The sequence below is a fragment of the Crocodylus porosus genome, unplaced genomic scaffold (assembly GCF_001723895.1).
Source record: "Crocodylus porosus isolate Cpor-Errol unplaced genomic scaffold, CroPor_comp1, whole genome shotgun sequence".
Lineage (NCBI taxonomy): Eukaryota > Metazoa > Chordata > Crocodylia > Crocodylidae > Crocodylus > Crocodylus porosus.
In genome coordinates this window covers 9,170,695-9,187,509 of record NW_017728929.1, presented here as the reverse complement: position 1 = coordinate 9,187,509, position 16,815 = coordinate 9,170,695, and the positions used below count along the sequence as shown (strand labels likewise).

Genomic DNA, 16,815 nt, shown 5'->3' with positions numbered 1-16,815 from the left:
CTTTGGCGCTAAATCCCCTCCTGCACCATGCAGAGTCAAGCACTGGCTGGATGCCTTTGCTTTGCAAACAGAGATGTTTCAGTGCCTCTGTCCCTGCCTCATATGGAAGTAACACAGTTACATGATCCCTCAGGCAGCAGTGATGCCATAACATAGCTTTGCCTATCACAGACATAAAGGATGCCTATACGTGAGCGTGGAGGCTGCTCTGATGTGCTGGAATTCCAGCGTGTTGAAGCAGTCTATTAATTGAGTCTGCTGGAGCATGGCAATTTCCATGCTCCAGCAGCCTTCTGTGTCTCATGTATCAGCATCCCCACGCTTAAAAACAGTGGTGGGGGCATTTGAACTAAAACTCATTGAGTGAGCTTTAGTCTGAGAAGCCCCTACCACCATTGTTAAGTGCAGGGACGCCGATACACAAGCCGTGGCAGCGCTTTAATTACAGATGCTCTCAGCCACTCTAATTAAAGTGCCACATGTAAAAGTGCCCAAAGGGGTGTGGTCCCAAAATAGAGCTGTGCTGGCAAAAACCTGGATGGTCCATGCTGCTGTACCAACCAAACCACATCATAAGCAGCTGCTTACCTGTGTCCAAGGCAAACTGTCTATTAGCCCAGGTTGTAAAGGACCCACTGCCATGCCAACAAATTCTCTCCGGGCAACTTAATTCTTTAACAGGGAAATTATCAATAGTAGTCCCTCTACCTGCTTGAAGACGCTGCTCCTAAAGGCTCCTTCCTTTCAGTCCCCCGTTTCAGAGTCTCCTGCTGGTGCCTACCTGCCTTTCTCAGTCTTCTCTTCAGCTAAGCAACCTGTGACTTTCCTAGCAAGCTCTGAAAATTGAACAGAGTTGGCAGGTTCCAAGACCTTATAAATGCGCTCTTACCAGTATTGCTCGTTTTGTTCACAAAATGCAGCATACTTAGCACACAGCACAGCTTTGCTGAGGTACCTGTATCCACACTAAGTGTACTTTGTGCATTACAGTATGCTGCTATTCTTTCCTAGTGTGGACATGGCCCAAATCATTCTGGCTGGTTTCCACTGTTCTCTGACAAGCCGTTCCCCCTTCTGTCTCTCTAATGTTATTTTGCATAACAAACGCCATCGTTTTTAAACATGTGTGTGCTCTCTCCTAGGACTGTATTTTAATAATGATGATCTCATTACCAGGGCCCAGTGTGTTCCACAGCATGCAGTAGTGTGAGCCCTGATCTCTGCAGCCTGCTCTCAGAAACTCTCCAGCCACACAAACCACAGAGAAAACACTGTTTAAAATATTCAAATACCATGGAAAGTCCCAACCTCCTAAGAAAAATCTGCTTTTTTAGAAGATACAGATTGTCTTTCAGGTCCTCATAGTAAACATTTGTAATTGCTTTCTAGCTGTATAATTCATGAGTTTTGCTGTAGTTACTTTTTCTTCATTAATAAGCAGCAGCCTCTTTTCTCCCCCTATCTTTTCCCCGTGGAAAATGGGGGTCTTTATCACGTCAACAAGCCTTTAAGATGTGATTTCTTGGGGTGGGATTTTTTGCAGAAACACTTACAATTAATTGGCTATTCTGAGGAAAGATGCAAAAAAAAAAACAAAAAAACTAGCTAGCTCAGACAGGGGAAGAATGACAAGATTCTCCAGTCAAAGAAAATTGCTGATATTGAATTATGCATGTGCAGTTTCCAAAAATAATGATACCTGGCTTGTTCCATCAGCAGATCTCAGATTGAACAAGGAGCTCAGCATCACCCTCCCCATTTCAAGGCAGAGAAATGGAAGCACAGTCAAGAAGGGACTTACCCAGGGTCACTCATCAGGACAGTGAATACTTCACAGATCCAGAATTGCCACTGGTGACACAGTCACCTTCTGTAAACACCTCCTTACCACCATTACCTTTGTCCTCCCACCTATTGCTTGCTGCACCCACTTGTTCTATTTATTCACCTTGTAGCCTGTACTGGGAGAGCTCTCACATCACAAACTCATTCTGGAATAGCCAGTACAGAACACAATAAAATGGGTTTACTCTGAAGTCTTTACTCTGCTTCAGAACCATATTAATGATTCCAGTATAAAGTCACTATTGCGGGGAGCTTTTCCACAGTAGTCATCTCCCTATAAAAACAACCCTTTAAACCAGGGGTGGGCAATTTTTTGGCTGGAGGGCCACTTAACAAGTTTTGGTGTGCTGTCAAGGGTTGCATGGGTAGCCCTGTCACTTGACAGGTGCTCCACCCCTCTAATCACCATCTTGGGACCTGAAGTCCTGCCCTCTAACCCCTGACCTTTGCCACCAGAAGTCCCTCACCTTGCCCCCAAAAGTACTGCTTTTGGGAAGGGAGTCTGCCATCTTGGAACTGGAAAAAAAACAAATTATATACTAAAAATCAAACACTGACAATAATTTATTTTATTAAAAAATATATTTTTGTTCTAATTAGTGTGAGTTTGGGTGGTGTATAGAGATGACTGCATAACAGCTCAAAATGAAGTTATACTCTTGTACATATTGTGTGTGTGGATGTATGTGGCCATGGGTAGGTGGGTATGGGGGGCTTGTGGGGATGTGTGTGGGTGGGTATGGGGTGTGTGAGGTGGGATGTGTGTGCACAGCAGTGTGCAGGGCTTCCCTCAGAGGTGCACAGGTATGTGTGTGTGGAGGGAGGGAGAAGGGGGGGGTGGTTTGTGGGGGAGGGTTTGGTGGGGTGTGCCCAGGCAGCAGCAGCTTATCCTGGCTGCTGCTGCCACTGGCCCCAGCCCTGTGGCACTGGTGGCCGGACCCTGCTCCGGGCTCACCCACCAAGGGTCAGCAGCAGCAGTGTGGGACAGACGCTGTGGCTCAGCATGGGAAAAAAGCAGCCCCTCCCCTTCACCGCTGCCAGTTGTTCCTGTTGCAGCCGCCTGGAGCCTGCACCTGGCTGACCTGCATCTACACTGTCATCACTGTAGTGGCAGTGCAGAGCAGCCTGGCGCAGCAGGCTCTGGGCAGATGCAGTAGGAACAGCTGACAGCAGCAAGGGGGAAAGGCTGCTGCTGCTGTGCCTGGGCGGGCAAGCCCGGAGCAGGTGAGGGGCATATGGGGTCAGGGCTATACAGTGCAGGTCCCCACCAGTAACACAGAGCTGGGTCCAGTGGCAGCAGCAGCAGCTGGAACGAGCAGCTGCCACCTGGGCTGCCTAGAAAGGCAGTCCAGCTGTGGAGCCACCCCGGCCCCACTGCGTGGCCAGGGGGCAGCAGGATGCCTGGGCCAGGTGGGACCCAGGTACCCACTGTGGGCTGGACAAAGGCCATCCAGTCCACAGGCCATATTTTGCCCACCCCTGCTTTAAACACTTGTATGGTCTCTGTCAGTACAACATTTAACATCCTCACATCCTGATTATATTTTTCTTCAAAACCCATCTGTGCAATAAGGAACACTATCTTCAGTGTACAGAGAGAACCAACTGGTCCAAGGTGCTGCTGAAAGTTTGTGGTAGAGGAGGGACTGCAACAGACCAAGCTAGTGCCCTAAAGATAGGGCCATCCTCCCAACTTATACTTGCCATTCCATTTTTATCTCAGACTGGAAACTTCTCAAGGCTGGAATATTACTTTGTGTGTCTTCATAGCACCTAGTACAGTGGGGTCCCTGTCCTGACTGGGATATTGGATGTTATCCTAACAAATACAATGTTTATTATTATTACTATTATCATTTGTATCACAGTAGGATCAAAGTTTCCATTTTACACTAGTTTTGATTGTACTATGTGTTTCTAAACCCAAGGCAGATACAACCCCTGGTTCAAAGACTTTATAACTTAATTCTGCTGCAGGAAGACATGACATCTGAATTTTTGGAATTTAAATTTTAAAATGGCATGACAAAAATACAGCCACAAGAATTCTGAATCCAAAAATGTGATTTAATGCCTGATTTTCTATGCATAAGCAAGTTACCGGGAAGTAAAGTAGCTGAGGAATGTGTAGCACCTTGGATCCTCTGCAGTGACTGCCTGTGTGCACGCTCTTACCCTGGAGTGAATGCAAAAAATCATTAACAGATTGGCAGCTTCCACTTACCACAGGTTAAAGCCTGCACATGGGCAGTTACTGCGAAGTAGATGATGCTTTATGCATTCACAACCTGCTTGTGTGTCCATATTTAAGATTGTTTCCTAGACCGACAAAGAGAAGACAATTTCAGCAGCTTTGCTTATACAGCCATCAGGCTGGAGATTATAACCCACTGAAAATAAATGGATATCTAAGCATTCAAACAACAGCTCTGGCATTCTCCTGGATAAGACTCTGCTGATTGCTTTGTCAGAAAACGTCACACCTGGGGTCTGAAACAGCAACTGCACAGAAACACCCACAGGAAAAATGGAGCTGCTATTGCTGTGCTCACATAATTGTCAGCAAAGCTCCTTACTGGAAATACGGCATACTGTATACAGACAGATGGAGTTTTTCTGTTGGTGTGGCTCAAAGGTTCTCAACCTCTTATACTCAAGGCACCCCTCAAAAAATGTCAGCTCTTAGTTTTCATTTATTTTTTCACTACAGCAAAAATAAGTGATTCTGGTGTTGAAAAGAACTCAGAAAGACAATAGGTCAGAATGTTTTGAATACTATGGATTCCTCTTTGAAATCTCTGGCTTTACCCCGTGAATCATGCTTGCACACCTAACAGTGCTGACATTGCCTGGTGCCCCATGACTACCTTGAAAGAATCTCAAGGTACCCCAGGGTGAAAAAAATCACTGGCACAGCTATACTTATACGGCCTCTCTTAATGACCTGAACTAAGCCCAAGGTGGTAGTCTCACAAAACTGCATTTACACTACAGCTTTTGCCCGCATAGTTATGACAGTAGGGAGTGCAATAGGAAACTATATTCAGACTCTTTTCTCATGCAATCCTTGGTTTTTTGTCACCACCCATAAGGAAGCCTATTGTTTTGTATGCAAACAGAGGTGTTTTGGATTGGGATTGAGGACACTGGTTTACTTCCCACAGAGTATCAAAGAGGTGTCGCATAAGGTGGTGTACATAAATAAAAGCCTCATATTTATAACCTACAATCAGCCTTCCAAGTCCTCCAATTCACCCATTCTTTTTCACTCAAATGTAAGAAGAATTATGAACATAAATACATTTTATAAGGATTCTGAGGCTGACTAAAACAAACCTCATTTGAGATTTGAGGGGGAGAAGTTAATAAATTTGATATTGCTTCTTTAAATGATTCAGATAGCTTCAGATGCTATCAGTTTTTCAAACCTTGCAGTTCCTTTTAGATATGACAGCCTTCACAAAATCCGACACGTAATTCAGAAGGGGTTCTAGTGAAAACTAAACTCCTAAACAGTAGATCACTAAGTCTTTACTTAATAAATAAGAGATTTAACTGCATTTAACCATACCTGTGTTTGCTGCACTGCTGGCCATATTCTGCTGGATTTTTTTTTAGACTGTTTGCCCTAGGTCTCTAACCTTCCTTGGTCCCAGGAAATTGTTTTTGCACTTGGTTGATAAGATGGTTACATAGGAAATGATCTCATGGTTAAGGTGAGAAAGTTATCCCAATGTCTGCTGGGAGTTGTAGTTTAATTCAAGCAGACAGGGTTCTTTGGGTGAATCTGATATTTTGTATTAGACCAACTTAAATAATTGGAAAAAAAATTTTAAGCAAGCTTTCAGGTTCAAAACCCTTCATCAGGCTGAGGACGTTTCAGGCCAAGGAGTTTCTTAAAGAGATCTTCCCATAGCCACCCATCTTAGCCTTCAAACAAGCACCAAACCTTGCCAACCTCATCACCAGAACACACCAAATGGATCCACACCATGCCATGACAAGAAATGCAAAACCTGCCAACACATCTCCACCGCCCCCACAATTACAACACCCCACAACAGACCCATCAGCATTCCTGGACCTTACAGCTGCACCTCCAGAAATGTAATACATCTCATCCAATGCACCAAATGCCCTGATAGAAAATACGTAGGAGAGACCAAACAACAACTGCGCACAGAATGAATGCACACCGGAAATCTATCAAAGACAGGAATACCCAATTACCTGTGGGGACACATTTCTCACAAGAAAACCACTCTCTCTCCAATCTCTCAGTTCTGATCCTCAAAGGAAATTTGCAAAACATTTCCCAGAGATGAGCCTATGAATTCCACTTCATCAACCTCCTGGACACTAAAAATCATGGACTAAATACAGACATTGGATTTATGACACATTATAACCTGCCTGACATCCAGCTCCCCAGGTACCTCTCCACTATTCATCCCCCTTCTCTCCCCGCCACCCAGCCTGTCTCTCACCCATTGACTCCTCAATCTACATCTTCACTGACTGCCTGTCTTGCATGCATGCCAGCCCAGCCTCTGGCTTATATACTACTCATTCCATCCAGGAAGAGCACACACCAGCTGCTGAAACTTCCTCAGCCTGACTAAGGGTTTTTGAACCTGAAACCTTGCTTAAAATTTTTCCCCCCAACTATTTAAGTTGGTCTAATAAAAGATATCAGATTCACCCAAAGAACCTTGTCTGCCTACATCCTTAGACCAACACGGCTACAAGCTATACTCCTATAGTTTAGTTCAAAGCAGCCTCTTCATAAAAGCAAGAGGAAAGAGTTTTTTGGCAATATCTTTTATTAGACTAACTGTGTAGTTGGGAGAGAAGAAGTTATACAAGTTTTTTTCACAAAGTGTCCTTCTGTGCCTCTGGGAAAGAAGCAGGTCTAGCCTAAGCTAAATTCCAGATAAAAAAACAGCTGGTGTTTAACCTGTAAATAAAAACACTGACTTAAAGGCACAGAGGAGGGCTGGAAACTAGGAGCAAAAAAAAAAAAGATCAGAAGTAGTTTCAAAGTAAGAGAAGTGCAGTTGAACAGATAACCTAAGAACATTCAGAAGGGAAGAGAGTCATTACTACTTATGGAATACAAGCAGGTTACACAGAGACCTTTAGGAGAGTAACAGAGCTGACACAGAGTTAGGGTCACCTAATCCTACAATTAGAACTCTTTCTAAATATAGTCAAAGGGAACAAGATGTGTTAGTATTTCACAACTGAGAGACGCCTTCAAGTAGGACAAGAGGATATGACACGATGTGCTGCCCCCAGGCCTCAAATCTTCTCCCAAAATTTCTTCTCTCATATCTTTCATTTCTCCTAATAGCATTTCTCTTCCTTAGAAGATAGTTGTTGGGCCTACAAAGATCCTGCCATCTACCCACTGATTTATTACATATTCTTACACATGAGGAGGACTTGAACACTTTGGGTCTCACACTCATATGGGTCAGTATGCTCTGAGCTCAGAGAAAACCACAGGCTTCAGGACACATGGGACTACCTCTGAGCAATAGGGAAGTTCTATGCTGGGACAGGCCTAGCATTCACCTCACTGCCAGTGGTTTTACTGAGATGGAAGTATGCCAGGCAGCTGGGAAAAGGAGAGGACAACCAGCAGAGTTTTGCTGGAACCAAGACATAAAACTAATAATGTAATCAATCTGCAAAATCAGTTTGTTTAGACACCTTATATAGACCCTAATAAGCAGCAGGTTCACAAACGGGGATGTACATATTTACAACAAATATACGCCATTAAAGCCAAAGGTAAACTAATAAAATGGGTACCTTTCCAATCTTAATGAGTTTTGAGAAAATCTGCAACATTTAATTGCTTGTTTGCAAAATTGTCACTGTGGCTTTTTATACAAGTAAGCATCTAGCACTGGCTTCAGATATTTATACTTTTTAATGAAAAAATGAGGGGTGTTTTATTCACTCAGTACAGAAACATGGAGTTCTGCCTACCTATATGCTGGGAGACAACATTATTCAAGTTATAAATTATGGGACTCACCTTTACAATATTCTTAAAAGATAGGGAGTGCTCTCAATTTAGCTTCCTAGAACAGTCTAATCTATTGTACACACACAAAATAGAAACTATCCAACTGCACAGCTGATTGCAGTTTTTATTCAGTTTTTTTAGAAACTACCAGGAAGAAGCAGAAGTGATACATGCTGACAGAATACTGGCATCAAAATAAGCCCTTTTAAAGACTAACTCAAGACTTTATAACTGATTCAATACAAATAACAAACATAGTACTCTACATATTATCTACATACTATCTGTCAAAACAACCCCACCACTATATCATTGTGTCAAATTAAAACTCTTATAAAAAATAAGATTAGACTTTTCTTCCAATATACCGTATAGCAAAAGTATCACAAAAGCAATCCATTGTGGTGCTTACTAAGCTAGGTTAAAACATTTTTCAATGCCCCAATTTTAAAAGTAGCAGCTCATATGCAGGAGTTCCAACAAATGTAGTCATAAGAACATACAAAGAAATTCTGTAACTCTAAAAAAAAATTCATCTAACAATTTACATTAGGGGTGCACAGAAAGGGATTTTTGGGGCCTGATACTGATGGCTGATTTTTAAGGAGGCATATCGGCTGATATGAATCCGGTTTCCGATACACAGCTCTTCAGCTTGAAGAGCTCCATACAGCTGGTAAGTCTGGTGTAGTGGAAGGGGAGGGAAGGTGGGGGGGCCTGCTGTGAGGGAGGAAATGGGGCTGGGCAGGGGCTGACCAGCTGGAGCAGGGAGGGGTGTGGGACAGGGACACAGCCACAAGTGGCTTGTCAAGGGGGTGGAGGGTATGCCCCCTGAATCTGCGCTGTGCAGGCTGCAGCTGTGGGCTTGGACCAGGGTGGGCACGAAACAGAGGCATGGCTTGTTGGGTGAGGGGGTGGCTCCCGCTGCTGTGTATGGCTAATCTGGAGGCTCCTGCTGCTGCACTTGCCACTTGTCTGAGAGGGCACGGGGGGACAGGGTGGGGCAAGGTGAGCTGGGGCCAGTCTCTTTCCAGCCACCAGATCCAGGGACACACCCACCTCCCAGACAAGCTGTGCACAGCAGTGGGAGCCACCCCCTTTCCTGTGCCCACCCCGACAAGCCATACCTCTGTCCTGCACCCACCCCAGCTCAAACCCCAACTCCACACCCTCCCTCACCATGGGGGTCTTGATCTGCCCCTCCATACTCCTTCTACCACACCAGACTTACCAGCTGCAGGCAGCATTCCATGCTCTCAGCTCTGCTCCTCACTGCCTATGTGCTGCGTTGAGGCTGTGCACATGCATGGGCATTTATTGGACAAATTATTGGTTGCATCCGGCCAATTTCTGATGCACATAATTTTCTTTATATTGCTGCTGATCCGACATCAGACCAATGCAACAGTGCATCTATATGTATTTCCTTTATGTTGATACCCAAATATCATAAAAATACAAATCAAAATGTACCAGTAATATGGCTACATGTTGTGGGCACCGTTTTAGTGATAAGTAACAGGTATTTAAGCTCTGCTAATTTAAACCACACACAAGTCTTAGATGAAGTTACAAAATATAGCAAACAATTTCTTCTTCTATATAATTATTCTGTAAGGACAAAAAGAAATTCTCCTACCTGAATTAAAATGTGGGTTTTTCCATAGGAAAGACTGATACAAATTACAAACATCTGATGGAGAAATAAGATTAGGCAACAATCCTAAATAGACTTGGCGCAGATAACACTTCCTCTTAGCTGACAGCATGGACAGTGACAGCCACAATGGATCAACACAACAATCCGTCTTTACTAATGTCCTAATTTGACAGCAGCTAGTACCAGGTATCAGAAACCTTACAATAAGCAGTTCTAGAATAACTAGTTTCATAGTCTCTAGGGTCGGAAGGGATCCGAGCAGATCATCTAGTCCGATCCCCTGCCATGGCAGGAAAGAGTACTGGGGTCAAACGATCCCAGCAAGGTGTTCATCTAACCTCTTAAAAACCCCCAGGGTAGAAGCCTGCACCACTTCTCTTGGAAGTTGGTTCCAGATCCTAGCTGACCGTGAAGTAGCGCCTCCTGATATCTAGAAGGCCACACCCCTGCTACAGAGAAAGGCAAAAATTCCTCACAGTCCATACCAATCTGACCACGGGGTAAAATTCCTTCTGGACCCCAAATATGGCAATTGGTCTGACCCTGAGCAGAGGGGCAAGATCCTCTAGCTAGGAACCTCCAGCTTTAGGCAATGAAGCATTGTGTCTTATAGTGCCCTACTCCCATCTCATGTACATATTACACACTATGCAATAGTTTCCCTCAGGGTTTTCTAGAATGTCAGAATCATTAGTTACCCACTCCAGTACTATGATGCAGAAGGCATGTTCAGCCAGCCCCTTGACTAGTGATAAGACCTAGTGCAGTAGTTCTCTACCAAGGCACTGCTAAATTCAGAAGTTATGGAGGGGTGCCCTAAATCTAAAAAGATTGACAACCACAGCTCTAAGGACTGAATGCAATGCAGAGTATAAAGGACAAGAACTAAACTATTCCTCACATCAGGATGTAAAGAGGTGCATGTGTGTTTGGGGAAAAGCTCCCAAAACACACACAATCAGTGACTGCTCACTTACAAATTCTCAAATGATGTATATTTTTGGAACACATTTTCAAATAACGAGTGACGCTGGAAGGGCTCAACTTGATTTACTGCCTCCCACTTCACCCAGTACCAGTCGATACCAGCTGAACCCCTAAGAAAAATGGCTGCTACAACACACCCAGAATCTGACAGCACACCCAATATCCTTTACTTTTCTGTCACAAATATTTGTCTACAGCCTTTATCATCAGGTTCAAACTGAAACTGAGTCAATTAAAAACATCTGGGGAGGAAAAAGCATTGAGTGATCTGAGCACTTGCTACTGAAAATGAGAAAAAACACCAGCTCAATGAAAAGGATTGCACTGAAACTCTTCTAAACAGGCACACTTTCACTAACTCACCTCCTTTTTTTTTTTTTTTAAGCAGGAAGGAGGGGTTCTGCCCTGAACTTAAAGGCATAGAAAGTACTAACCACAGTTCTGGGAGAGGAGACTATTCAAGTATGGGAAACTGATCCTCTTCAGTTCATCAAGCTTCTCTTTCAGCTTTCTGACCTGACTGTCAGAGCGGCTGATTCTCTGCCTCAGCAGCTTCAGTTCTCCATTTTTCTTCTCTACCTGCTCACGCAGGCAGCACACTTGACTTTTACTTTGCCTAGAGGAGAAACAGTATGAATGGAGGGAGTCTATGAGCTTGCATGCTCCTGAGGCAGACATAATGACCTCATTGATTGACATGGGGTTGGCATCTGTGTCTCCTTTCTGACCTACCACAGCCTCTGTTGCCGGCTGTGGGGTAAGGTCTGCAGGGGATGCTGACAGACTTTGGGATGGCTTCTGAGGGGTCACTGTAAGTGATGAATTAGGGGAACTTTCTGCCAAGTTCTTATCATGCCCCATGATATTACTACTGCAGCTTGGCTCCACATCTCGCTTTGGCCTTTTCCTCTCAAGTTGCTCCCTTGGGAATGATGGCCTCTCCCTGGTGTGCTTAGAGGAAAAGCTGTAAGAGTGGAGGGAGCCAATAAATTTGCAAGCCCCAGATACTGGAGGTGTGAAGTCATCAACTGATATACCGCTTCTATCTGTTATCCAGCTGCCGGTATGGATGGTGGCTTCAGGACACTCCTCTTCAGGAAGTCTTTCTGACTTTTTCTGAGTTCCTGTCTTTGAAACCAAGTTGTCAGCTAACATCCTTCTCAGAGGCCCTTCCAACTGGCCCTGAATATTCTCTTCCTGCTCAGGCACTGACCCAATTTCAGCTTGCAGAGTCACTTGCTCCATCTCTTGCATTATCATAAAGTCTTGGTTGGTAGATAAGGTTCTTTGTACTACCTCACAGCCTCCTTGCCTTGTTTGTTCTCCATCGCTCAGTGGTACCTGGATTGCTATTTTTCTTCTACATTTGACATAGTCCTGGTTGTCACCTTTCTTCTCAGTGAGCTGAAAGATGGTTGGCACAGCTGTAGGCTTGAGTAACCTGTGCTGATCCTCCAGCCGTTTGGAAAAACTATCTTTGGTGAAGTGCTCACTGCAGAGAAAAGAGTACTTGGTAGGAGTCCAGTTGTCCCTCTGAACTGCTTTTAACCACTGGAGCAGGCGTTTTGAGTCTTTCAGGGGGAACCTGCAAAACAGTAAATCACATATTTCTGAAATCAAAGGAGGAAAATGGTCAGTAGGCCCCAAGTTCAGGAAAATAAACGTCTCTAGAAAGCAGGAATGTATTGGTTATGCCTAGTTGGTGATGACTGATTACTTTGCCCTGAAACTTTCACTATGCATTTCCCTCTGCTAGCAATGAAAGTCCGCAGGGAGGGCAGAACCAGTTAGCTTTGTGCTTGCCTGTCAATTAAAACCAGTTAGCAAGCAAAAGACCACTCTATTGTTTGGTCACGCCAGCCAAAATACATGATGTTACTTGTAGGTTAGGCAGGATGAGATACTGTGAAGTCTAAAGTCTTCTGCCCTGCTCAGCTCTTTTAACCATTAGCCTTAATCAGAACAATAATAACCCAACTGCACCCTTCAAGAGCTAATTGACATTTATTCTGTGCAATGAAAGGATGTTAAACAAGATATAAAATATCCTGAATTCAGGTCTCAATACCAAGAAAGTGCAGGGTTTCCACACACTGTTTTTCTTAGCATTGTCACAAATGCTCATTTTAGACTGGCAGTGGGTCTTCTCCAGAAACAACAAAAATATAACCAGGGCCTTAACTGTTTTCATAGAAGATCTCAGTAACTTTTCATATCCCAGTCAGAAAGTATTCTAGGAGAGGAGAAATTAAATATTGAACTAGGCAGACAAGACCTACTATGTGGACTCAGAGGTCATCTTAATTTGGAATTATTTTGCAATAATTTTGAACTAAGGTTCCTTTCCTGCAACTGGATACCTGCAGATGGATCCCTGTACTCTCACAGGTGTCCATGAGATGCATGTAGATACAGGAGTGTGCCTGATAAAGGCTTGGGACCATACTACCTGCTAATTTAAGAGCATCTCCAAAATGAACATATTATCTACCACTGTCAACCAGGCTCACACACTGAAGCTTAAAAAACAAAAAAAAACCAAACCTCACAATAACCTGAAACTGTAAAACAAATCACAAAATCCATACAAGAAGGGATAAAAATCTTTATAAAAAGAGGTAGTTATCTCCATTATTCTGAAGTCAGGCAGAAGGCAGGGTAGATTTTCACTTTATAGGCTAACTAAATCCTAGATGTATTCCATGAACTTTCATTAGCTAGAGCTCACTTCTTCAAACACTTCGTCAGAGCAGCACCTGATAAAATGAGCTTGAGCTCATGAAAGCTCACGCTATACATCTTGGATTTATGGAACTGAAGGTGCAAATCCACCCTGCCTTTTGCCAATCATTATGAAGTTCAGTATAAGGAAAGGCCGACAGCATACCATACAATTTTTAACAGGTGCATTCAACAGAATCAGGGTAGGTTTTTGGTCAGCACATGAGAGATGCTGTTGCAGTTTTTAATACAAGTGAAGCTTATTGCTAGTTTTGTGACCAGGGAACACATTTTCTGTCCTTAATTTAAAGGCAAGCATTATATATCATTTCTCTTTAGTCATATTCAGTTCCTAAATGCAGCCAGGCAGCAACTGTCATGTTGTGGATGTTTCTGGTAGGGAAAAAAAAGAGCAAGTATTATTCAGTACTTAACAGCTTCTCCTCTGTGCCACCAGCTGTAAAGGGATTTGTCATAGAAGAAAAACTATGCATATGTAATGTGAGGGAGGAAACTTTACCTGTCTCATGAGATCAGAACCTGCAAAGTTAGAATAAAGGAAGCACTGGCAACTTTTGTGTGTACACCAAAAAATAAACCTCATCCTAACTCTTTCCTGTTTGCCCTCTCAACCCCATTCAGGGATACAGTAAAACCAAGCTATCCGTTACATTGTTCAAAAGGAGTAAGAACACATGCATGCACCCCCCTTCCCCAGACTCTCCCTCATACCCACTAGCTGAGACTTGCAATTGACAGAATGTGTGTTTGCCCCTCATCACCAACATCAGGGTATTACTAGGCAAAGTTACAGTATTACTGACCAGGCCAGAGCTTGAAAGGTGAGAATGAGAATCTGAGGAGTGAGGAGAGGAGAGACATCTGTGTTCCTCATCAACAGCAGGAGAGAATAATCCAAGCCCCACTCATCAGAGCCACATCTACACTAGAAACTTTGGCTAGTACAGCAGCATTTGTTATAGGGCTCGTTTTCTTCTTCAGTGCTTTTATATTGGCAAGAATTCTAACGTAGATGCAGTTGCAGCAGCTGGCATGGCTTATTTTATTTTATGCCATTATAAACTATACCAGCACAAACACTCTTTGGTCAGTATATGGTGCATCTTAACTAAGAGCTTCAACAACAATAGCAAAGTTTCTATGGGTAAATTACAGTTACATCCCGTGGGAGATCTTTTGCGTAGGGCAATGCGTTTTAGGTCTTGTCTAATATTGTTGTTGGTTCAAATCGTAAGTGCTAAATTAGCTAACCCGGGGCTTTGTTGCCAGCATAGATAAGTCATGCTGAGCATGCTGTCAGCTAGTCATGATTAAAGATGCCAGCAGGCTAAACACAAGTGGTCCTTGCCTATACACAGATTGTAACATCACAGTCAGCAGCTGTGTCAGCTAACTCAGCTATAAGAAACTGAAAAAAATACAGGATAAATGACACAATTATGTAGTGTAGGCAAGGCCAAAAAGGAGTAATTAGGGGAAGAGCAACAACAAACATGCTCAGGGACAGAGGGTGAGGGAAGTGTGTAGACCTCACTCACCAATAACTTAAAGATATAGCAATCAAGGTCTCTCATCTACCCGGGCACAGGTTGAAGGAAGTGTGTCAGAAATGGAGAAGACAACTGTGGATATTTGGGAAACTAAGATGTGTGTATTGGATCCTATCACCCAGATCAACAACCTCAAGTGTCCAGCAGGATAAAGCAGTTACACCCGCTTGTAAGGGATATGTAGGGGAAACAACATGTGTCGGGAAAAACGTGCGTGTTCCCCACACAAGTCTAGAGCAAGGGATCAGCAAGATTAAACAGTTGTACCCTTTGCACCCTGACCAGCTGGAGACGAGTAGGGATAACAGGAAAACATACATGCCTAAAAACTAGATAAAGGGGAGCGTGAATGTGTCTGAGTGGAGAGGAAGAAATGAATGAGTCAGCAGGGCTAAGCAATGACTCTGTTAAGAGAGGAACATACAGAGAGTGGAGGACAAGAGTAGGAATGTATCTGCCAGTCAGAGGGATGAGAAGGCATGCATATCTGTGGCACGGGAGCTGGGTGTGATTTTTGGCTTTGGGGAGCAGAGGACAGCTGTCTGTCTGTCTGTCTATCCAATTGTCTGCATCTACAGAATCACAGCAAAACAGGGCTGAAAGGGATTCTGCAAAGTCATCTAGTCCAACCCCCTGCTTAAAGCAGGATCATCTCCGTCTACACCACTTTAGAAAGATACTTCCCTGACTAGCACTTACAGGCCTCCAGCACCAGGTTACACAGCTGCACTCCAGATACTGTTCCAGAGCTGAGCCACAGGCCACCAGAAAGTTCTTAATATCTAACCTAAATCTCCCTTGCTGCAATTTAAGCCCATTACGTCTTGGCCAGCCCATTACTTCTTGGACAGATAAAAGGGGATAACAATCAATTCTCCTCTAACAACTCTTTGCTTTCAAAGGACGTTACCAGCTCCCCCTCAGTCTTCCCTTCTTCAGACTAAATAAGCCAGTCCTCCCAGCCTTTCCCCAGACATGTTTTCTAGTCCCTTAATGAGCTCATCACTCTCCTCCGGGCTCCCTCGACCTCGTCCCCATCCCTCTCAGAACCTGGAGCTGGACACAGCGCTGCACAGGAGGCCTCACCTACGATGCGCAGTAGGGAAATCAAGCACTGCACGACCTGCCCAGGCCACCCGTCGATATGTCCTAGGAAACTACTCACTGGTTTCCGCAACAATCTTACATCCAGGCTGTGATGCAACCCCGGCCTTCCCTGCAGCCAGCTCCACACCTGCCTCCGGTGCCGGGGGCTTCCTGGTGCACCAGTTCCCACGGCTTTGAGGGGGCTGTGGGTGGAGCGAGGCGAGGTGGGCACAGAGCAGGCCGGCCTGTGTACGCGGACGTCTAGGGCAGGGGGGAGAAAGGCAGGAGTGCGCGTGGAGGGGTGGGCAGGGAGGCGTGCGGCTGTTGGAGTGTGTGTGTGTGTGCGCGCGTGAGCCCGGGGGTGGCAGCCCGTGTGCACGTGCGGGGCGGGGCGCTGCAGCCAGTCTCTCCGCCGGGGGGGATGGGGGTCGGCCCGCCCGTGTCCCGGGGTGGCGGGGGCCTGGCGGTTACCTGTGGAAGGAGACGGCGCCGCGGTGCGCCTTGCCCTGCCGGTTGGAGCAGTGTAGGGCGGCGCAGCAGATGACCATCTCCGGCCGGCCCGCAGCCGGGCCCGTCCCTGTCCCAGTCCCAGTCCCCAGCCCGGCCCCTCCCCGCGCAGGCAGCCGCCGCGGCCGCCGTACGGCAAGATGGCGGAGCCAGGTCACCTCAGCTGCCCCCTTCCCTGGGGAGGGGGTTCTGTACGGCGGCGCCGTCAACCAAGATGGCGCCTGCCGCTGGCCGCCGCCATTTTGATCGGGGCGCAGCCGTATGGGAGGCTGTCTAGGGCCTGGGCGCGGCGCAGACTCCCCAGTAAGCGCCTCACTAGTTCTGTGGGGCGGTGGCCTCCGGAGGCCCCCGGGAAGCTGCTTTGTTTGTGGGGTGAGAGCCCCGAGGGAGGGCTGGGAGGA

The 16,815-nt window shown here is 45.3% G+C and overlaps 1 protein-coding gene across 2 annotated transcripts in view; it reads right to left on the bottom strand.

Moving 5' to 3' along the window:
* The window catches only part of THAP4 (THAP domain containing 4), a 37,152-nt gene extending 20,665 nt beyond the window's left edge, over positions 1 to 16,487 (bottom strand). Inside the window, exons 1-2 of one of the 2 annotated variants that reach the window (XM_019543007.1) lie at positions 16,379 to 16,487; positions 10,964 to 12,114 (exon numbers count right to left, since the gene is read on the bottom strand). In XM_019543007.1, coding sequence (XP_019398552.1) covers positions 10,964 to 12,114; positions 16,379 to 16,455 — 1,228 coding nt within the window. In that variant the 5' untranslated portion in view covers positions 16,456 to 16,487. Of the gene's footprint in view, positions 1 to 5,416; positions 5,524 to 10,963; positions 12,115 to 16,378 lie in introns of those variants that run through there. The other variant, XM_019543008.1, reaches the window with a different exon arrangement.
* Between the last annotated feature and the right edge of the window lie 328 nt (positions 16,488 to 16,815).